Source organism: Oxyura jamaicensis, chromosome Z (assembly GCF_011077185.1).
Source record: "Oxyura jamaicensis isolate SHBP4307 breed ruddy duck chromosome Z, BPBGC_Ojam_1.0, whole genome shotgun sequence".
Classification (NCBI taxonomy): Eukaryota; Metazoa; Chordata; class Aves; order Anseriformes; family Anatidae; genus Oxyura; species Oxyura jamaicensis.
Genome location: NC_048926.1, coordinates 61,616,848 through 61,640,088, shown reverse-complemented (window position 1 = coordinate 61,640,088; position 23,241 = coordinate 61,616,848). Strand labels below are relative to the sequence as shown.

The following is a 23,241-nucleotide window of genomic DNA, read 5'->3' as shown; positions in this document are numbered from 1 at the left end:
GTGCGGCGCCCTGCGTGGCCGGGGTCGGCCGCGTAGGTAACGCGGTGTAAGTGGCCTGGAGGTAAAGGTTTCAGACCTGTGGGGTGCCGGACGTGGGAGCTGCAGCAAAAGAAGTGAAGGGGATCCCATGCTGGACACGCAGGTGAGAGGAGTTAGGTGGCGGGGCTGACCGTAGAAACCTTGGAAGTGAGAAAACTTGGACTGACGGGGGCGGTTAGATCGATCAAGGACCGAGTGTGTACGAGGAAACTTTTTGTGTCAAAAGAGTAAACCAAACTAAACCTCACCTCGAGGCACATCCATTCCTTCCTTTGAACTGCAGGCTGTTCTGTAGCTTTCAATCACCTCCATCACCTCTAACTAAAGAGAATTATAAATAAACAACAAAACAGGAACAATAACAAGCTAATTTTGTATAAAACATTCTGAAAAATTTTGCTGCATTTTTGTAGCGGAAGGAGGTGCAGAATCTTGAATTCCTTTGAAATGCCAGTTCCTTGCAAGTAACCGTGTAACAAAGTGTCTGCACTGTGTTACAGTGCCATTTGAAGTGAATGTGGTGTTGACAGCATTTTAAAACGGCTTAATTCCACCCGAATATAAAAAGTTCATACCATTAGATTTTGATCAGTGTTGTAGGTGTATTGCTAAACCGAGACGCAGCAGAGGTCAGTGGCAAGAACAGGCCTGTTTTCAATTATTGGTCCTTTTAATTCACATCACTGCTTTTATTGTAATGCCAAGTACAGATTGCTTGTAAATGGCATTTTGATGTGAACCTACCTGGCAGTACTACAGAAGAGCGAGAGACAAACAAATAAGAGACCATACCTAATTGCAGTAACCATTAGCATTTAGACAGCACATCTGAGTGCATTGGATTTAGGGGAAACTTAATGTCTTCATGTTCTTATCTGGAGTGTAAGCTTTTCTGGACCAGGCCGTATAGGTGTTTTCAGTGCGTGGCAGGGTCTATGCACAGTGGTCTGTTGCAACAGGTAATGGTAATAAGGGCTTCTGATAAAAACGTAGATTTTTTTTTTTTTTCAGTAAGCATTCTGATTTTAATCTCAACTAATGTGTACAAACTGTTGTTAAAACCTTAACCTGCATCCACATTGTTTGTACACATTAGATTCTTGTATTAGAAAACAAAGCAAACCTCAGCATTCAGTTCTTGAGCCGGGTAGTAGAGGTGAGCTCCAGCAGCCTTTAATGCATTGGCTTTATTTACGCATTATAAGAAAGGGTGCATAGGAGAATGGTTAAAAAGTTTTCAAGACTCCTGGAACCCTCTCTATTTAAACCCTCTCTACTTCAGCGCAGATATGACACCCACAGAGCTCATGAGAATTGGAGCAGGAGTAGGAAGGGGGTGGGGATGGCATGTGATGTGCTAAAACAGCAGTTTTTGCTAACGAGTGTATAATTAAGAAGGTAGAAAATAGGGTTCATTTTGCACCCTCTCCTTCCATCTGTGTGTTAGGGGTAATGTGTCTGTGCTACATCCAGCATTTCTTGTAAACTTCATTTTTCACTTGGAGTTGGGCAGCCCTTCTGCAGAATGACTCAGACAGGACCTCTGCTTTGCTAAGTAGCTGTCAGTTGCTTTGGGAGGCTCAGGCAAGGCAGAAAGGATTTGCAGTGTAGGATCCTCTTCTCCGTTTACTTCCCTTTGGCATAGCTCCTTTCCTGTTGCTGAGGAATTTGGGGGGGAGCTGTGTTCAAAAACATGCTCTTGGGAAATCTAATCCTTTCTTTTCCAAAGGTACCCATATTTTAAAAATTAATAATCATAAATAAAATCTTTTTTTCCATCCTGGTTCTCGAGTTTGAAGGCCTTTCAACAAGTATGATATGAGAAAGATGTATAGCAGACTTCCCCTTTCACTGTATATTTCTCTGACATCATCTAAGTAACATTAAAAATGGTTCTTTTGTTATACCTAGCTTACGGCTTTGTTTGTGCAGTCCATTCAAGCTGCCTGACGTGTTATTTGTTCTCTTTTTTTCCACTTCTTTTAGCTCTTGGAGGTGCTTGAGCTGCTTTAGGTTAGCACTGTATCCATCCTATATGAAGCAGTGTACACTAAAACTTCGCAACACCTGTGGCATGAAAACCATGCCTGGTTTTAACCAAACTACCTGTCTTTTTGCTGTGTTCCTTTTCTTCCTGTTAAAGGAATGTCTTTCCCAACTTTTGAGCAAAAATGAGAGGCATGATGAGTACAGCACTTCTGCTGCTCTGGAGATGTCACATTCCCCATTTATCATTTTACTATTAAGTCTGCTCTCCACCGTGCATCGGCAGTGACAAAAGTTCAAACCCATTATTGACTTCATTCATTGCTGTCACAAGGGCAGCTCTTGTATAGACAGGACTCAGGTGTTCTTATTTTTAACAGTACATTGACCAGTCCTGCTCACTATTAGAAGATGATGTGTTTCAGATTACCTCAGCCCAAATGCAGCAGGGAATAAGGAACAATTTTAATCCTCCACGCAGAGCATTTCATTGACTGTGTGTTGTCCTTACTTCCTCTGAAATGCAGAATTTTAGTCAATACTAAAGACAACACCTCAGATAGGTTGCTTTTCTTATTCAGTGTGGCAAATCCTCCATTTCCAGCCCAAATACACACATTGTTTGCTATTAGAGAGTTCCTTTCCCTTTGTCATGGTGTGACGCTATAGCACGGTGAACAATGAGAGCTAGTATGTGTGATCTAACACTTCAGCCACGTCCACGGCCCTTCCTCTTGTGCATTCTTCCCTTTCCGTCTCTGCACTCACTGAGTGTTTTCCAGCTGTCCCTGGGACACTTGTCTGAGTGGAGTAGCAGCCATGCACATCTTGAGACCCTGGCTTGCTCGCATGCTCTGTCTGCCATGGACTCCCTTAACCCAGTTCACACAGTCTCTCACTGGGAGATGAGATGAAATCTCACCTCCCTACAGACGGGGTGCTCTGGGCAGCGTAAGCATCTAGAGGCCAGGGCCGTGGGATCGCAGCCCAGTAGCAGGTTGGCTCGTTTCTCACGAGGGCCACCATGCTGCTTTACAACATACGGGTAGACTGTGCTTACTTTTACACCATGAAGTTCCAGAATTAAATCTGGGGAAGTCTGCCATAGTCCTGCTTATGTGACAGCCTTTTTTCTCTTCTGGGGGATGCATTCAGTAATTCAAAAAACAGGGAGAAGCGAGCCATTCCCCATGGAACACCTGGAGAAAACACCTGTGAAGACAGAATCAAAAAATTGCCACAGCAACAACGGAGATGTCTTAAGCTGAGTGGTGGCGCTTGATAGAATATGAAGGCATCATTCCATGATGCTTTAGATATCCTAGGGGGATGTGGCAGCAGTCAAGATGACCAAAGCAGAAAGCAGGTATTTAACAACAGAGAAGCGTGCTTGGGAGGAACAAGTGGCAAGCTTCAGGAAGAATCTCGTTCTGAAATAAGCAGAATTAACCCACTGAGTGTGGCTAAAAGATGGGTTTTTCCCACTCCAGTGGAGATCAGGCAAAGAGAGAGATTGCAGATAGATTCCTGACGAGTGATGTGAACCAGCGTGAAGAGAAGGCACAAAGTAGCACAGTGAGGTGTGTCAGCAACTCCAAACCCAGTGCGGGCAGAAAATAGCAGGATAGACCAGTGGGATTACATGAGGTGCAGGTACACACCGAAGGGACGATGATAACAAGGAACTCAGCTTAATCTGTGACCCAGTGAGATTCCTTGTGACTCAAGAAGGACAGTCAGCAGGACAGTGCAAATGCTCATCTCCTTGAAGTGCCTCAGCTGAGAGCCTCTGAAGAAGCCTTTCGGAAGGGTTTCTCTGATGATGGAGGCAGCATTTTTCTCCTGCATCTTTGTGTCGGGGCTTTGTGACTGTTGCATGTTAGTTCCATGCTCCTGACTGAGAGCCGCGGTTCTTGGTCATTGAATCTCCTGGGCTAGTTTCCTAAGCAGCATTTGCTTGGCTTTCTCTGTGATTTCACACTTAGCTTTGCTGCCATTTTTTGTCCAGTTGTTTCTTCTGTTAGAGCTTCTGTAAGAGCAGAGGTTTAATTGTAAGGATCTGAAAGAAGCTTTATGGCCATGGCCCATTTTTTCTCCAAAGAAGGAACCTTTTGGATATGGTAAAACTCATTTCATATGAGTTCTGAAAAGCTGCAGTGGACGTGACCCCTGTCTGCTATACCCGTAAGTCATTTTGTGTTCTGGCCGTTGCAGAATAAGGAAGAGATTGGTATTTGATGGTTTTCCAAGTCGCTTCTCTCTGAAATTAGTTGTGCATTAGTCAGACCTGCGGAGGCAAACCTCATTCTTGCTGACTTGGATTACAGCCAGCATGAAAGCAGCAAAGTCAGAATCACTCATTTAGAAGTGAACTCCCTCGTTTTTTTAAAGCTATTTTTAGGCAATTGTAGAAGTCTCCTCTGCTGGCACAGAGCATTTTCCTGTATTTCAGTGAGTTATATAACGTCTCGTGTTTTGGAAAGTTCATTTTAACAAGCTTCTTAGCACATCTTTTCAGTTTATTTAGGTAGAGTTAAAAAAAAAATAAATACATTGTTAGACTTGCTTCCTGCTTTTTACTAATTCATTTGCCTTCTTTGCCATTCTTGTTTTAATCATTCATTGAACGGAATTTAGAGTGCTTTGTAAGAAGAGAGAGGATCAAGATGCTGTAAATGGTTTGGATTCTTTCACCTGGGAACACGCTGGATTGCTGAATGCAGTTGAGCACAGCGGTGGGTTGACCCTCTGGCGGCTGAGGCCCCATCTCATCGCTTCCTTGCTGGCCCCCAGCACAGTGGGGGTAGGAATCAGAAGGGCATGCATTTTCAGGGTGTCTTCTATGACAAGCCAGAAGTAGCATCAACCTAAGGCAAAATCAGAAGAATGCCAATCAAAACTACACTTGGCTTTCGGGTGAATGGGTTTACATGCTTTCTTGCAGCATTATTCATTTAAGACAAATATGACTGTTCTAAAGAATTCAGACACAATTGTTTTCTGCTTACGGGATGTCTTTTTTAAGAGAAGTTGCATGAGAGGTCATAACACAGTAATGTACAAACCTAGTTGTGCTGTTATGTCTTCTTTATTTTAGTTATAAATTGTTTGTTGTTGTTGTTTTTTAAGGATGCAGATAAAAATAATTCCATACCTTCATTTTCTCTTGGGCTTTTCTTTTTTTTCTTCATATATTTATTTATTTATTTATGTTCTGAACGTAAGAGATCTGGAGGATTAAATGCAAGGACAGATTTTTAAGATACCCTAGAAATATACAACACTGGCTGTGGCAAAAGGCCTCAGTGATGATTTCCGTGCCTGTGCAGGATTACTCTTTACAGTATGTTTTAGAACCTTTTCCAACTCTTCAGCATGTTTTAAGTAATGGAAATTCAAATAATGGAAATCCAAAAATGTCTCCAGAGATTGTTCAAGCAGAAAAAAATCTTGTAGTCAGAAAAAAAAGTCACAATACACATTCCTTTCTTACTCTTCCCCATCTGAGTCCTTGTGGGCCAAAATGCATTTCCTCATTGGATCCCTACCCTGGAATTAGCTGCCCGTGCTCACTGTCATTTACCCAGATTATGCACCTCAGCCTCACGTGTGCCTCACAGATGTACACATCCTGTTGTGATGGGCAGGTAGGCAGACACACAAAGCAATCATTGGCTTTCTGATTTTCATTGGTTTGTTGTTGTTTTCTGAATTTCCCTCAGTACATAGGTCTTGGCTTAGTGTTGAGTTATTCAGGACTGGATGGATTATTCCAGATGGCTTCTTACCTGAGCTGCACAGATGAGAGGTGTCACCTTCTTGACTCGCTAACAGGATCGCTCACGTAGACTGCTCAAGGTGCACTTCTTTTTCCTGCTTCTTCACTTCTCACTTTCTTCACTTTTCCGCGCTCCCTTCAGGGTGCTCCTATAAGCTAACTTACTCTTTGTCTAGTATTCTTCCATTTTGTATTACCTGGCCTTTTTCCAAATTCATCTTAATTCCCAAACCATCTTTGTAAATCTTCTGTATTGTTCCTCATCAAGCTGATGTTTCCAGCACCACCCAGTTTACTCTAATTTGCAGATGTCATTAGTTCATTGTTAGTCCCCTTTTATAAATGTTGCATAAGTTAGGTACGATGGGGACTGGTCATTTAATACCCCTGCACAGCTTAGTATCTTGTTTGCTTCCTGTATTGTGGCACTGTTTTTGTGCAAGAACAAGTTAATCACATTTGAAATGAAGTATTCATGAGACACTGACATAATTTCTAGTAAAATTGGATGCATTTTACCTACTGTGCCTGCAAAATCTAGGGCTTTTCTGTTTGGTTTGTTGTTGCTGTAATAAAGCAGAATGGAAGTGAAGCCGCTTCCTGCTGTAGTCTTGTTCCATTTGTATGTTCCATTTTTTAGGAAAACTCTTTCAGGACTGCTTAAGATTTTTTTTCCTTCTGTCATCTAGGCATTAAAGGTGAAGCTGTTTAGCTAATAAATAAAAAGGCAGTGTTTTAAAATCCGTGGTGCCTTGTACTGTACACCTGTTACTTGCTGTGCCTGTTGTGGCTGTATCTCCAGCCTGGAGCCTCTCAGCACAGCAGAGATAAGTGGGCCCAGTGGAGGGCTGCTAAGATGATCGGGGGCTGGAGCACTTGCCCTGGGAGGAGAAGCTTGTTCTGTCTAGGGGAAGAACGGCTTCAGGCTAATATACCAGAAGCCCCGGGGCCACAAGGGGTTGTTGAGAAGATGGAATCAGGCGCTTACTGAGGTGCATGGAGAGAGGGAGCATAGACATAAACTGAAGCGGGACGTAACTGAATACATGGAAATTGTTTTCCCTGTGAGGGCAGTTGAGCAGGCGAGCTGTTTCCTTGGAGCTTGTTCAGTCTTCATCCAAGGAGCTTTTAAAGATTAGCTGCACAAATACTCCTGGGAGGTTGGACAAGAGACCTCCTGTCGAACCTGAGAGGTCCTACAGTGCTGCATGATTCATCAGCCTGTAGCACTGCTGATCTTTCAGACCGCTCGCGCCACAGTATTTGCTTCCCGGTTTACATAAAAGTACACTGAATTAACTCTAGTCTCATAGGTCATCTAAACCCCAAGTTGCATTTCCAGACATGTCTTACACACACTGGCGGATGTATTTTTATCTACTGATAGGTGCTTTGTAAGGAACTAATTTGCTTTTATTTTAAAATGAGCATAAGAATTCTTTTTGTCAGCTGTTTCTGTATTTCCATGATGTCTGACAACAGAGCACATTACCATGATTAATTTATAATAGAAAACAGGGTGTTCTGAAACAACCACAGGGCTTGCATGAAACGTGAACAAGTTGGAACTAACGTAAGCTGTATCTATTATTTCAATTCCCCTCTGATGTTCTGCTTTCTTAACTATAAATAACGTGCAGCCCCTTTTACATCCTTTGTACTGAGCACTTGTGCTCTGTGTAACTTGCATATATCTTGTTTCTATTTTAGTTCTAATTTCTCCTCTGCGTTATAGCTACTGCATTAAAGTATGTTAGGGTATGGGGTGATGATCTGTAGTCTCTTTGTTTCTGCTGCACAGAGGCTGCATAAAATCTTGTTTCTCTGTTCAGCACAGACAGATTAAAATTTCTTAACTACAGTACCTACCAGACAATTTCCAGAAAGGTGTTACCAAATTTTAAGGTCTACAATGGAAAAAAAAAAAAAAAAAAAAGGGAAAAAAAAAACTCATTTCCATATTCATTGTAGTAAAAAATAAAAGCTTTTCTTTCATCCTCATTTTTCCTTCGGACAAATATGATCACTGGTGCATTTGCGATTTTATGTGAATTAAATGTATTCTCTCAACTACTATTGCAGGATAGACTTGCTTATTCTCATTTTCCTAACCTAAAAATCCATTATTTGTCACCAAAAAGTGGCCATGTCGCCTCACTTTTCACTAAAAAAAAAGTGTATTAACTTCGGAGTTTGTAAAACTGACCGTTTTTACATCGATACCGCAGTGCATAATTCATGCGCAGTAGACGAGATAGTAGGCAACGTTAGCACTATGTTGTGCTTGCCAAAATAAATTCATGAAATGCACTGGGGGCCAAGATGGTTGAGTGATTAGAGCACTGGTCTGGGAAATGAAACACCTGGCTTCTAGTGCCAGGTCTGCCATTCCCTGTCTGATGTTTGCAAAAGAAAACCAATCTCATTTATTCTTGTCTGTGAAGAGAAATACCATTACCCACTTCTAAGTAATAATACCGTACAAATACTTAGAAGTGTTTTCACCTTTCACTCAAAGATTTCTAAGTATTATAAATTTTATTTTCTGACTTAGTCTAGGAAGTCCAAGTATGAATAAGATATGCCTAGCATATGGTGTTTGCAGGCTTTAATTCAGAAAAGTTACCTGTATGAGCTCCTCAACTCCTTGCTTAAATGGGGTGCAGCAGTTTCTGGGTGTAGTGTTAGTGTCAGTGTTACTTGGAAGGTCAGGTTAAGTGACTTTGCCTCCAAGACTTGCCGTGGTGGTGGTTTTGGAGGTGGGGTGTTTTTTTTTGGTTTGGCTGCTTTTTTTAATGTAGCGTGGAATCTGCCCCAGTTAAATGCTACAATGCTATTCTGGTTTATCTACCTATCCGAGAGACCTAGTGAAGGGTGATTGAGCTCTTTCTCTTGGAACCTCTGCCCATGTGGTCATTTAAGAATATATATCTTTCACAGATGATAGTGTAATTCTGTCACCCTGGGCATGGAAGTCTCTCCCTGGCCTGCGGGGAGTGCGGAGGAGGAGGATATAACAGTTTAAAAGTGGATGATTCAGGCTGGTGGGAGAAACAGCTCCATCCTGTGTGTAGGGATTAGAAACCTAAAATCAGCTCAAATATAAATTAGGCTACAATGTGTAAGGCCTGCTGGGATTTCAGAGGGCTGGGACGTTCCCATCTGTGTTCATTCTGCTTCAGGCTGAGGAGTGGGCTGAGCAGACAGAGCCATTGGTTCTCACAGCTTCCATAATTTTGTTGGCAGTTCAAATCTGCCCACTGGTCGTCACATAGCTGGGCATGTAAAAGGAGGACTAATTTTCCACTGGAGGGTTCTGCTGCAGTCGTGTCTCCTGCAGTATATAGTCGCAGTCCAGGGATATGGGATGGTGCTGGAACTGTTAAGACAGTAACACTGGAAAAATGTGCATGAGTTGTGCAGAAAGATGTTTATATTTAAATGTAATGTTCTTGCCTAGAGCCATCTGGTTTATACTGTCCTCGAATTCTTTTCCAGATCTCTGTCTTAGTTTCTGATTTTGTAATGTAATGGAACATTTGCTATTAATTAGAAGAGAAAAGCCCTTAATGTCCCCAGTCAGGAAAAGCAGCTAACTTAAATCTCAGGAAACTGAAGCATATTAATTCAGAGCAGGGTGGTCTAATTCACAGCACAGTTTACAGACCAAGTCCGTGCAGTCTGCCATCATAACCTTCGGGAAGAGCGGGAGTGACTGCGGGGTCAGCCTGTGTCAGTGGTGCAGCTGGGAGCCGCCTTGCGCACAGCCAGGTAAGGAAGCTGCGAGCTGCCACTGCTGCATCCTCCTGCAAAGAGAAACCGAGGTCTCCAGGGTAGGGCTGGTGGGTGGCACCGAGTTAAGCAGGAGGGACATAAAATAGGTGTTGGGAACTCGGTCACCATTGCAGCATTTGGACCATTGTGACTCAAAAAAAGGCTCTGTTAGCCACAATGCATACATGTTGCTGCTCTGTTTTCTAACAGCAGCCCAAACTGGCATTTATTATACAAATGTAGAAAAGGGGGTAGGGGGGAGGAAATGAGGGTTCCTGTGGTATCCCACACATTGCATTCCTCAGTCTCATGTGTTTGCCACGTAGTCAGACCTGACCTCAGGAATAAGTTTTAACCGGGTTAATCTGAATCCAGTTTTGACCCAAAGCACCTTGTGGAGGCTGTGTGCTGTTCTGCTGGTGCAGGCAGAGCTGTTTCAGCCTCGTAATAAGCATATAAATGGAGCTTCAGTGGAGCCTTTGAGTGCGTGTGAGCTGTGTGTGATCATAGCTCAGACATGAAGATTATAAATTTCTGTGGTTTTCTGCTCTTGTGGCTGGACAAATGCAAAGTCCCAGTAACAAGGTCGAAGAGCGCTACAAATAGCAGAAATACTCTTCTGGAGTTATTTGAGAAGGTACATTTGAGAATCTCAGATTGTTGGTGGACACAAACTGAGGAAATATTTCTTCCCCTCCTGCAGCTCCCACTTGCCTCCCTTCAAGAAATATCTGCACTTCAGTTTGACTGGATGCAAATGTATTTTAAGAACATGCAAAATTGCATTAAAACTTAAATATCCTTGCTAGCGAAACCCCCCTGTACATGCAGTTACGCTCCTGTGATCGTCTCGTCTTTGAAGTGGGGAGGGAGCAGTAGTACAGAGGCTTGTTTTATCTCTGCTATGGAAGTTTGGTGGAATATGTTTATACTAAATTTTCTGTCTCAGTCCAGACCTTAGATAGAGCTGTTTCAAAGTGCATGGAAGTTGAAACCTTCTTACTCTGGCAGTACAGGGTATCAGCAGCTTTTTATTTAGAGTGACACAGACTTTCACATACAGCCTGGTTCTGGGACCTTGGAGCAAGAGGAAAAAATGCTTCCCCCCTTTTTCTGTGTTGAATTCAGTTTTATTTTTTCCTCTTTGTTGTAGTGGACATACGGGTCAATGCTGTTTAACTCACCTTACAGTGATGTTAGGGTAGCTAAGGTGGTGGGGAGGTGTGCCTCTCGGTGGCTCAAATGAGCCCGTTCACAGTGACATCTGGGGCTGCTGTAACCTTCCAGTTTGCAAGAATGCTTTGCAGAGTACTTTGAGGGATGCTTAGCGACTGAAATTGAACTGTGTCTTCTGGAGCATTAACTTGAGATCCCACGGTATGCCTTCAGAAATAAACCCTTAGCTTGCTTTCATTTTTTCCCCAGCCTTTCCCTAGCAGAAATTTTGACGTATGTATGGCTAGAAGAGACGCAAATAATCGTAGGCACGTGGAGGGATCTGAAGCATCCAGCTAAAGCGTGTGTTTCAGGACCAGCCATGGGATGCTTTGGGTTTGCACTGTGAGTCCCAGGTTCTGCAGAGAGGTTTCCTCCAGCGTGGAAATGGCAGGGCCTCTGGTGGGGTTAGAGAAAGAGGAAAAGATGCCGTGATGGTGACAGTCCGCTGCTACAAGAGCGAGCCTTACACCAAGCAGGTGTCCCCAGCGGGGAGACGGGGAGGGGAGGTGTGTGCGTTTGGCTGGCCAGTGTTGGCAAGAATCAGATGAGACACCTGAGGCACAGCTATGTAAGAAAGGTTGCTGACTGCCTGCTTGTGTGGGTTATGAGAACAGGAAAAACGCTTTTAGAGAACTTGAAAATGGACTCAGCAAGATGTTTGGGGGGAGCAGGGCAGTGTTAGAGAAGGGATGAGCACCATCTTACTGCAGAGTAAGAACATCCTTGTGAAGAATTAATGTCAGCTTCATTGGTTTTCCCCAACTATAACTTTGTTTTGATGTCTCAGCAGTTTGTTTCCAGTCCTCTTCAGAGAAGTGGGAATCAGGAAAAAAAAAAAAAAAAAAAGTTCTCTATGTTCCAAAATACTCTGGTGTGTGATTTAGCAGTTAAGTTTATTTCAGCTAAGTTGAATAATGAAGCAGTCCACAATTTTAACCAGGTTCAAAAAAACTGAAATGATGAGGTAGGTACTTTTTAACATTGCTGCTCTTCTCCGTAAGTTGCATGTTTTAGGCTTGGTCCTTAGTGTTTTAAACCTGATCCTTATCACACAGTTTTCACAAATTATATATATATTTATTTAAATACCTCTTTGTTAATTTTAATTTCTAGAAAGAGACTTTAGGATTTCAGGCTGCTGCATGCACTGCTCCTCTGGCATGCTCAGTATTACAGCAGAAATAGACAAAAATGGTGCTTGCAAACTGAGACAATATTAATTGCTCCCTGCAATTAGGTAAATAGCTGCATCAGTGTGTAACAGCAGGAGAGAGAGGGTCAATGAGGGGCTAATTCCCTCCTCAGAGGGACCACAGAGCAGTCTGGAAACAGCTGCTGTACTCCAGGGCTCGGGCTGAGCAGTGCGGCAGGCAGGAGGCTGCTGTGGTGAGCCTTGCAGCTTGGTGAAGAGAAGACTCAGGAAAAGACTGCTGAGTAGGGAAGAGAGGGAACAATCCAGAAATGGGAGGACACAGAGAAGTGTCCTTGGTCTGGAGCCCCAGGAGAGGAGAATCGTAGCCGAGGCAGGGTGGGATGCAGGGGGTTCAGGCTGGAAGTGCAGCCCAAGGAGGGGGTGCAGCCATCTGAATGCCCTTGCCCTTTCTGAGTGAACACCCCGGCTTGCTGTTAAATCGGTAATATGCAGAATAAGCCAGCTATGTCCAGTATAGCTTGCATAATAAAACAGCACAGCTGTGTTAATGGGATGCTCACCTAAGCTCACCAGGTCCTCAAGGTCCCTTCTATGCTATGATTTTGTGATTTGTCCAAACACGAATGATGTTAGCAGTTGGGTTCACTAATGTCTGAAACAAGTCAAATTATCAAGATTTGTATAGGATACAAATAATTTGGATAGTTGTCACCTCTGACAAGTCACACAGTATTATTATTACCTGCAGGTAGCTTCTTTCTGTGCCTGTCACATGCATAGAAATGTCTTGTGTTCATACTTACACGCTAGGAGTTGTTACTGGTATTCCTACACAAAACCTTTCTGCAGACACCTGCCTGCTTGTGTGGATGAGGACGCTTAGTAAGATAAAGCATTTTGGGAGCCTTGAGTTGGAGCCCACCCACTTCATGAAGAGGAAACTGCTAATGCCTTTTCCACGGTGTTCTCCTGAAGTCAAACATTTTTCCATGCAGTTGAAACAGTCAGCTGGCGAGGGAGAGAACAGCCTGGGACTTCTCAGTACAAAGAACCATGGAATATATACTGGGGTATACTGGAGAACACAGGGATCGCTTATGTACGGGCTAGATTGGCCCAACTGTTAATAAGGCAGAGGCCAGTGATGTAATATATGTGTAGATTTAGGCTGCTGACAGCAGAAAATGGTTAGCCACGTCAGCTGTGCTGCCACACGCTGTCCCACAGGGCTGCGATGTATCGAGTACCAGAGGTGCCAAACCAGAACTCTCCAAAGAAAGAGAGAAGGAGGGATCAAAAGTGAAAGAGCAGCTTCTGTTAAATACATTAGTGCACACCAGGCTGCGATGATAAGGGGGGGAAAGGGCTATCTATTTTGAGAGGGCATTATAAATTCATGAGTGGTACGAAGATCAAAAGGGAAGAAGTTACCCATGAGCTGCAGAACGTGGAACGGAATACCAGGGAAGCATTACAGATGTGTACCCAGGCCTCACACTTCTGCTTTAGCTTCTGTTATTGACCACTCCCAGAGGCAGGGTACTGTCAGCCTGTAGTCTATCCTGATACAGCACTTCTGAAGTCTGCTGTTTGAACCAGGATATTGCTTAAAGTTGGGGAAAATGTCGTCTTTTTTTTTTTTTTTTTTTTAACTGATATTTCTTTGTTTAGATTGGAGTGGCTACTGTTTCGTTACTAGAATTATATTAGAGGTAATGCTTCTAGTATTTAAATTAGTCTAGATTTTAGAACCCACAGAAAGAAATAGTGAGAATGTGAATTAAAATGAAAGCAATGCACCAATGTAGTGCTTCCCATGAACTGTGAAGTATTATGTTGCACAAATGTTGAAGCCATGAACTACCGAAAAAATAGACTTCAACTTTTCTTCTCCCAAGTTACATGAGGGAAATGTATGCCATGTGCTATATAAAGCCACAAATGGGAATGTTCTCTGTATGCTTGAGGAACTTGCCCTATGAAGAATTAACACAGAATATCTGTAGCTTTGGAGTAAGCAAGCATTTGGGCCTATGTAGTGTACAAGAGTGAAAAATAAGCCATGTGTTAAATGGATTAATGCAGTGTTGATCCCTTTCTGTCAGGACAATTAACATGAGTAAAATATTTGCCCTACTTTAAACGGATAAGGAGGTACTGTATTGTATTCTTCTTAAGATTGATGTTCCTATATGGGTAGCAGAGAGCACAAGATTTATTTCCTGAACATTATGTAGATTTATGGCTGTGCCAGTTACTGCTTGAAAGCTCCTTATGAGCTATGTTCACAGCAAGTCTTTTTTGTGTACGTTACAGAAACTGGTCATATGAAAGATGCAGACATTTTGAAGTGTTAAATGGTTTGTGTGACATGTGCAAGTCCTTTAAAATACATATTTTGACTTGTTGTGACCTCTGTTTTTTTGTGTGTGTACATAATGTTTGCATGTATTTGTACTATATAAACATAAAAATTTATTTTATTAAATGCTTTAGAAATAACTTCCCTTACTGTCCTGACTTCCTTAGGGAATTAGTAATGCTTTTTTTTCTGTTGTTACTGTTTTTGTTTTTTGTTTGGTTTGGTGTTTTTTTTTGTATTACTATTTTATGATTTAAACCAAAGAAAATTTCACTCAAGGAGAGAATGACAATCTCACGGGATACATGCACTTTCCTTGCAGCTCATAAATATCTATGCAAATCCTGTTTATTTAATAGAATTGCATGGGTGAAATATGGGGTCAAATCTGGCATTCAGAATCCAGGATAAGGAACGAACCTGCCTTAGACTGGGTGGAGACAGGCACATAAAGGTGGAAATACTATGAAAACAAATCTCAAAATGCTATAGCAGTTTTTATTCTTAATTTTTGTTTTACTAAAGCTTTTGGCTGCGCTAATTGCAAGTGTCTGTCTTTTTATTATTAATTGCTATTAAATTTTAAACGTGTATGTGTACCAATTGCAGTGGAGATAAATTGTCTGCTAAACATTAAAAATATTTTAATCTTAAATTTTATTATTCTTCTGAGAAGTAGCCCAGAAAAGATCATATAAAATGAGTAGTCTTAACCAAAATATACGGTAGTCTGGCATAGAGCTGGTTAGAAGATGGCTTAGATAATTTAAAACAATGTTTATGCATTTATTTATTGTTTGTGATGAACAAGGGATTTTTTTGACATCAATTGAAAAGAAAAAGGCATCCTTGCTGGAAGAATAACTATATCTCATCTGTCAAGTTGCTGCATCTCAGCTTACAATACAAAAGAACAAAAATGAGCTCATTGTTGGAGGAGAGGTTATGAGAAACAGATTTCATCTTGTACTAGGGTTTACTAGACTCCCTTTCCCACCCATGAGCTGTGCAGAGCTGTGAACCATACTTAATTCTACTCATTACATTTGTTGGGATTGGATTAGCTTCAGGTTTGTCATTACTGGCTACTTGTACCTCGAATTACTTCTGATGCTATCTTTACAAATTGCTGTCACCTGTTGACTCAGCCATTACAGTTTTGTCGTGCGACAGAGATGTGGTTCCCTACAGATTTTACAGCTACTTTCATGTCTGTTTAGGGGAGCGTACAACATAAATTGCTGAGAAAATATGGAGCTACTTGAGCAAGATACTGTGCTAACACCACAGACAAAGATACATGCTGGGTTATTAGTGTAGTGCACAACAAAAGAAAACATTTCTTCCGAATGGAGTAATATATCCAGGTGTTACTGAAATACCACAAAGCCTATTTACATGAATTCCTATTCAGTAAGCAAATTGAGGTATGCCAGCTGTGTAGCCTTGCCTGTGCTAGTGCAATTGATAATAAACATTTATTATTGTTTATTTTGACCTTTTCAGTTGTTTGTGCAATGGGGGTTCCATTCCTGAGAGTACCAGCATTATAGTGACTCGAAAAGATAAACACTGGGATGTAACTGAACTTCTTTCAGAAAGCCTGGGTCGTAAATGCTCTGTGCTCTCTGCTTCTTCGTGAGCGTAGAACAAGGAGCTTGGGGCATCTCGTAGCTAGCTCCAGATACGAACATGCAAATCACCAGTATTAATTGGAGTAACACAGGGCGTTGGAGGCCATATTCTGTTTTTCAGTCCTTCAACTCACTGCTTTGGTCTGGCAGAAAGGCCAGTGGTTTAACCTAATGAAATTTTTGCCCATGTGGTTTTTGTTTCTTTTATTTATTTATTTATTTATTCTCCAGAAAGAAGAATAGTTTTAACTGGAGTTCTTCAAAAAAAGATTTGTTTCAAATGAGTTATACCACAGAGATCAAAACTTATGAGATAGACCTATGGACTGTTTTCAGACAGAAGAAAGTTTGTTAGGATGGAATATAATATGTGTGCTTGGGAATATTTTTTTAAATTTAAGATGCTTTCCTCAAGAAAATCATCATCATCTTTAAATATTTTTAGTTAAAAATTAAAAAATAAATAAATAAATGACTGACTAGAACCCAGACAAACTTTTTTTTTTTTTTTTCCTGTTGCGGGCAAGCTCCTCTAAGAGCCTTGTAGTAGCTCACACTTTGACCCTTTGTAACATACTAATTTCTAAAAGTGATAGATGATCACAGAGTGCTGTCAGGGCTGTGTTTTTTAACAGTAGCTATTGTATATCCAGTTTGTTAAAGCTGTGGTTTCACTGATAACATCCAGGGCAGTACAGAACGCAGCAGGATGTAACGAGAAGTCTCACCCAGTTACCCACCTGTCGGCAAAGCTCTCAGTAAAGTCAGTTAGCTTTTCCCGTGTGTATTAACCTGGTAATAAGAAGGAGGAGACGTTGAAAGATGCGGCACTGGAGAAGTCTAGAAATGCTGAAATGTGCTGGATGTTGTTTATGCATCAAGTACTCAAATATAACTTTTTACAAAGGTTTATTGTGTGTATCTAGAGGAAAATTGAGGTAGTGCAGGGGAACAGGGAATGGGGGCTGCGGTCAGTCCCTGATGCTTCGTCTCCACCGCTCCTTCTCGGTCACTCCGTGCCCCTGCTCCCCGCGGGGTCCTTCTCACAGGCAGCGGCTCTCCAGGAACAGCTCCCACACGGCTCCGTCCCACGGGGTCCATCCATCCCCCAGGAGCAAAGTGCTCCAGCACGAGTCCCCCACGGGCCCGTGTTCCTAAAAGGAAAGGTGGAGGATACACCAATTAACTCTGTCACCCTGGAGAATGTGTAACTGGGGGAATTACAGGTGCAGGTGCGGGAAGAATTGCCAGCACGGGTCCTGTGAGGAAGGAATGGCCGTGGCCCGAGATTAAGGCAGCAGGGAGGGTGATGTGGACGTTTCAGAGGTGCCGATAACCTCTTAACCACAAGGTAGTTAGGAATTGAACCGTGTATATTTTGCTAAACAAGCACTTGCTCATCCAGGGAATTCTGCTGCCACAGCTGGGGGCTCTGTGGGGCCTGTTTAGCCAGGTTTAGGAAGAATTGCCTTAGAGTTGTAGTTCGGAGCTACGTGATGGGCGTTCTGATAAAGCGCTTTAGTGCATGAGGTGATTAAGAAAAGTTGGAAAGGAGCTTTCCCTCTGTGAACAATTGAAAAAGCATGATACAGGGTGTTTAGCTGATGGGCTTGGCATTTTGTTTTCTTTGGTTTTTGTTCTTCCTGCAGCATCAGATTTTGGCTTATGGCAGAAGAAGAGTATTGCATTTGGTGGATCACTGATTTGTCCCGGCGTGACAAATTTTCTCACTAAATTTGTGGTGACAGAAGGTCATGTGGGCCATTGCTGAGATGAGGATCCATGTGTCACTGTAAACACAGCTCTGTTGCAAGCCCACAGTCCTATCTTGGGAAATCATAAATTATTTTCTGGTTGAGAAGTTTTGGAAAGATTATGAGAACCACGGGATGCATTGTATTTATTTATTTATTATTACTAAATTAGCACAATAAGTAATACTTATTTTTGTGTGGCTCTCAACTGGCAGTCTCTACTTCAACAGATCTAGTCTGTTCTCAGGAAGGACTGAAGGTGAACGAGCAAGGTAATGTGATACAAAAAAAGGTGGGGCTGCTAGAAAACAAGTTGATGTAAATGAACTTAGGCCCCACCTGTGATATTTGTTGTACCCCGCAGTACAATGTGGGCTGCCATAACGCTAAATGCAGAGGATTTAGTGGTATGCCTTCTTGGGATTAGTTACCTACTTCTTTCTTCCCCGAGGGGAGAATGGTATGCCTGCCACCTCTGGGTGGTCCTTGCAAACTGGAAAGGGACGGAGAAAAGGCTGAACCTCACTGTTCCTCTCCCTTCCTGATGCAGTTTCTTCAGTTGTGTTGAGCCAAAGGAGAGGATAGAAAGAAAGGTCTTTTTCCTCTTTCCATCAGTTCAAAGTGATGAAGAAATAATTTATCTTGATTGAATTGTATCGATAGTCCTTCTGCCAGTAATTGTAAGGACAGTAAGAATGCTAAATAAATTGACTGAGGTGGGATCAAATCTTGCTTAATATATACATTTCAAGCTCCCCCTAGCTTATAATGGTATTCTAATACCAATTTTTAAACTTTGAATTAAACAAAGTCAACCCTGTGTGTTGAGAATGAGGTGAAATGAGCACAGTATTTTGTCCGAAGTGGGATCTCTCCACTGTCCCATTTCCATCCCTTGCATTACTGTTGTGTTGCTCCCCACAAACAGCTGGGAGCACAAGTGGCAGTGGGTTCCCCCTTTGGAGGGCTAAAGCAAAGCTGAGCCTTTAAACATAGCACAGAAGCCACGTGAGAGGGTGGACACGTGGGCTGCCTAGCAATGGGACAATTTACACTGTTAAGAATCCCAACAGAGTAAACTTTGCAAGGCGTAGTTTTTCTGTGCGATCTTCAGATTCAGGTGTTTGCCTCTGTGGTTACTTTTGGACCACGTGTTTAGGCTTTTCTCCGCATGTCACCTAAAACTTTCTTTCCCATGAAGGTGTGAACATCTGTTGTCATAGGAGTAGACCCACAGATCTGTCCCTCAGGTGGACTCATGAAGTACAAATTAGCACATGCTCTGTTTGTCCAGTGCAAATTGTCTGAGTAATTTTTCAAATAAAGATGTATTTTCCATGATTATGTCTTTTCTTAATGATGTTCTAAAACAGATCATACTCAGTGGGATAGCACCAAATTATCTGTTCCATTACACTTTTGAACAATCCTGTAGTGTATTTTCTTTATCAGATACTTTTCACTGATTAAGGCAGGAATTCACTGTGATTTTTAATGTTTTTGTTTGTTTGATTTTAAGAAATTGTCTGAAATATACACAAGCATATGAAGTGCCTGGAAATGTTAATTTCCAGTTAAAAAAAAAAAAAATCTCCGTTTAAATTGTTTATAAATAACATGAACAGATTGAACACATCTTCTGCAGATTTTTCAAATTAAAACAAAGTATGCCTTACGAACGTTTGTCTTTGTTTTTCTAGAATTTGGATGGTTCCTTCACGGCTCGCTTTGGCACATTATTTGTTTGGTATTGCACGAACATATGATGTAACTGTCTAATGTCTAATATGGCAATAATTGGTTCAGCAGGATAGTCACAAGATGTCCATTTTGTATGTCATTTAAAAATTCCTAGCTTTTTTTTTATTAGCACGTAACGGTTGTTTGAAACATTCAGTTTTAGGACATGTTGGTAGACATATCGAACAGTTCAGTGATATTGCTTTCTTAGTCTTTTTGACTTTGCCGTAGGTATTTACGTAAAGGGCAGTTGGCAGTGGTATTTCAGGGTTAAGCTCTAGAGATCACAAAGCTGAACTTGTCTAGAGAATATTGAACTGTCCTGTCACTGCTTCTGGGAGATGGCTGTTCTTTTACGTTTTTCAGTTTCGCCTTGCCAGTACATTCACAGGAATGGGCTTCGATCATATTTATTTCATCACTTGTACAATAAAAATGCGCCTTTCATGGAGCCTGAGTGAGAAAGGAAGGTATAAAAACCATGTAGGACTGAGAAGAAAAACAGTTTAGAGTATCTACACATTGACACAGCAGTCACTTTAAGTGTATTATTTGCACATAACACTCTGTCTGTGCTACTGATGAGCCATAAGCTTAACAACACCTTAATTATGTACAGCAACTGTCTGTAACACAAGTTTCATAACTTTAGCTCCTCTCAGATGAAAGTTTGTTTTCAGTTTTACTTGCATTTGTCTTGATGTTTTTTAAAAATGTGAACCTGTGCTGTAATTTTTCATGCTATTTTTTTTTTTCCAAGTACTTTTCTCCTCTTTTACCTTTTTTAGGTAAGTTCTAAGTACACATGCCACATGTTGGTGTGACAGGTTCTCTTTCATCTCAGCCGCTGACGTCCAGCCTCGTCGAAGCTAGCTTTTCCTGGGCTAGCCATGACATTGTTCTCTGCTGACATGAAGGAGTTGCGCATCTCTCAAACTCCTCAGTTCAAAATCCAGACAAAGTTTTATTTTTCTGTCTTAAAATGTGTTTCTATTATAAACTTATGTTACCAACGTTTTTTATTTCCTTGACAGTAATTCTATGGTTTAGCCCTATTTTCCTCACCTTGAAGATGGGTGTTGGAAAACACAATACATAAGCACTTGTTGTTCTGCCCTTTCCACAGTTTTAAGGACAACATTTTGCATGCTGTACTTGAAAAGTCCCATCTCTCATATTACAAAGCTGCTTTGTAACAACATTTGATAAGAAAGAAATGGGCAGGTTTTCGCAGATGAGGCAGCATCTTGAAGATTTGATCGGGTGTGTTTGTGTATACTGACCGCCATTAAAAGGAGTTGTAGGAAAACAGAAAAAAATCTGCGTTGTGTGTTATTTGCACTAAACCATGCAAAATACAAATGGAAAATAGAGGAAAGGGTGTCAGAGTCCAATACTTTGTGAACAGGTTGTTTTAGATATTCGTTGTCTGGAGGGTGCAATGTTTACGATTAGATGCACTTATTTGAAGGTAGGTGATACTGCACAAGATCTTTGAGTTAGCATAGTGATAGAAATACACTGAAAATGCAACACAAATGTGGGTTACACTTAGAATACATAGCAATTACATTGCACAGTTCAATCTCTATACCAGTATAAGCTCTGTTACTGGTCTCTGTAACGCTCTCACTTGTCAACGCTGAGAACACCCAGTCCCACCAGGAAGGCATGCCTGGGTAACAGCCAGCTCTCCTGCTGGCTCATTCCTCTCTTCAATGGTTGTTTAATTTTTAAACTCTGTCTTGGGCTGAACCACGTCTACACCCTCCCAGTGCTGGTTGTACTTTTTTAATGATCTCAGGGAGGAACATCTAGACCACCAGTTCATCCACTCAGCTGACGTAGCTGTTAATTTGAACTGATGGCCACCCTCCAGTCCCGTTCGTGTGGAGATGAAATCGGCTTTTTTTCAGCAGCTGTGGTCAGTCACACCCTTCGTTCCCTTCGTTATTCCCTCAGCTTCACCTGGCCCATCTCCACTGGGCCTTCTTCCAGTGCAGGGGTTTACTGGCCAGTCACAGAAGACAGAAGTAGAACAAATAAACGGGTCATTTGGTGTTTGGCTACTTCGTCTTGGCTAATGGGTTTATAACTCCTTGCCACGGTCCCGATGCTGTTGCGGCTCACTTGTTATGTCAGAAGTTAAGTTTCTGAACAGCAGTTCCCAAGCTGATGTGCAGCAGCATGGTAGCTGATGAAAGCACGAAATTAGGAAAAGGGAAAGACTGGTTCCTTAATTTCAGAAGGAGAAGGTTGTCCCTTTTGTGAGTGTTCTGTTGAAAGCAGGAAAAGCATGCTGTGAGTACAACTGGTTTTAGCAATCCGATGTAACTAGGCTATTTCAGGAGGAAGGGAAGAAAAATGAGGATCAAACTTAGTGATGAGGTTAATTATAACCTGTGATTTTTTTCAGCACCCTCCTTCATTGCTCTTTGCATCTTTCTCTTGTTTTGTTCATGGCATCCGAACACTTCCAGCAGCGTGTACTACTCTAGTAGTATCCTGCTTCCTTGTCATTCAGTTCATATTGCTATACCATCTGCTTCTGCACTCTTCTCCCCAAAAAATTACTGAGACACCTGACTGCCAGCAAATACTCATTCTAATTGTTCCTGCACGGAATGTGTCGCAGAGCCCAGCACCAAAAGCAGCTTTTAAGGCACTACACAAACAGTGCATCATTGCATCGTGGCTGCCATGCATGTGTGAGGTGTTGTAGAGGCAGGTAGAATGGGGAAGGGATTTGAGTCACAAAGGAAGAGAGGTCAGGAGCTTGGTTTTCCTAAGCTTGTGATGACTCTTTTTTTTTTTTTTTTTTGGAATTACTCTATCTTTCAAAACTTAGCAGTACAGTGGTTTTCACTTTAAAGATAGCCTGCTATTCACAGATTGCTATTTGTTCTACATGCTTTATATATTACAAATATATATATATATATATGTATATATATATATAATTAAAAAGTGGCAGGATATTGTTGGGCATAAAATATGGTTTATTTATGTCTCAGTGAACAACCTGCAGTTGCCATTGAATAAAATTTTGCAGAAAGTATAACTTCTGAGTTAAGATAGGTGGTGCATTTTTTAACCATCACGTGCATCTACTTTCTTGACCGAATGAATTCTTACTTTTTTGGCTGATGGTAGAGAAACAAGTTAGTTTGCCTCTCTGATCTCTTCTTTCTTGATATTGCTTTCACTTGTGTTGACCTTGCCTGTCCCGTTGGACAGTTTGGGTGCATTGGCATCATAGAGTGCTTTCTTTTTTTTTCCTGTGGAATGTGAGATTCGTTACGTCCTGTATTGGATCAATATAAAGTGTGTGAACAATGCTGGCTTTGTCAATGAACTGTTCTCCCTGTACTCAAGTAGCTCTTCATGGGAGCTGTTGTTGAAAGGTTCAGAGCAGTACGTTGTGCAAACAGCAGTATTTGTGGTGTATAACCTAGTTGTTGCAAACTGCTGAGTTTTTGTTTCATGGTGCAGCCCTCCTTGAGTTATACATGTCTGATATCAGTGTTGGCGATAGTCAGTCTGCCTTGTCTGTTGTTTGCTGAAGGGGGAAAAAAGTTGTGTGCCGTTTGGCTACTTCCATTCTCCTCTTTTTCTCAGCTCTCATTGTGACGTGATTCTGTACTGCAGAATTGCAGGTTTGACAATCGTTACCTTCTAGATGAGATTTTTAAATGGAGTCTTTCCATCCTTAATACTTTGGATTATTCATTTGAATTCTAAATATGGGCTTTTTTTTCCAGGATATTTTTTTTGTTTGTGGTAGCTCTTTGTTCAGATGTTTC

At 41.6% G+C, this 23,241-nt stretch overlaps 1 protein-coding gene across 3 annotated transcripts in view; it reads left to right on the top strand.

Moving 5' to 3' along the window:
• The window catches only part of MCC (MCC regulator of WNT signaling pathway), a 171,516-nt gene that overhangs the window by 74,924 nt on the left and 73,351 nt on the right, over positions 1 to 23,241 (top strand). The window contains exon 1 of one of the 3 annotated variants that reach the window (XM_035310946.1): positions 27 to 142. The exons of the other annotated variants lie outside the window; for them this stretch is intronic. Within the exon in view, the coding sequence (XP_035166837.1) occupies positions 128 to 142 (15 nt within the window). The 5' untranslated portion in view covers positions 27 to 127. Of the gene's footprint in view, positions 1 to 26; positions 143 to 23,241 lie in introns of those variants that run through there. 3 annotated transcript variants of the gene reach the window in all.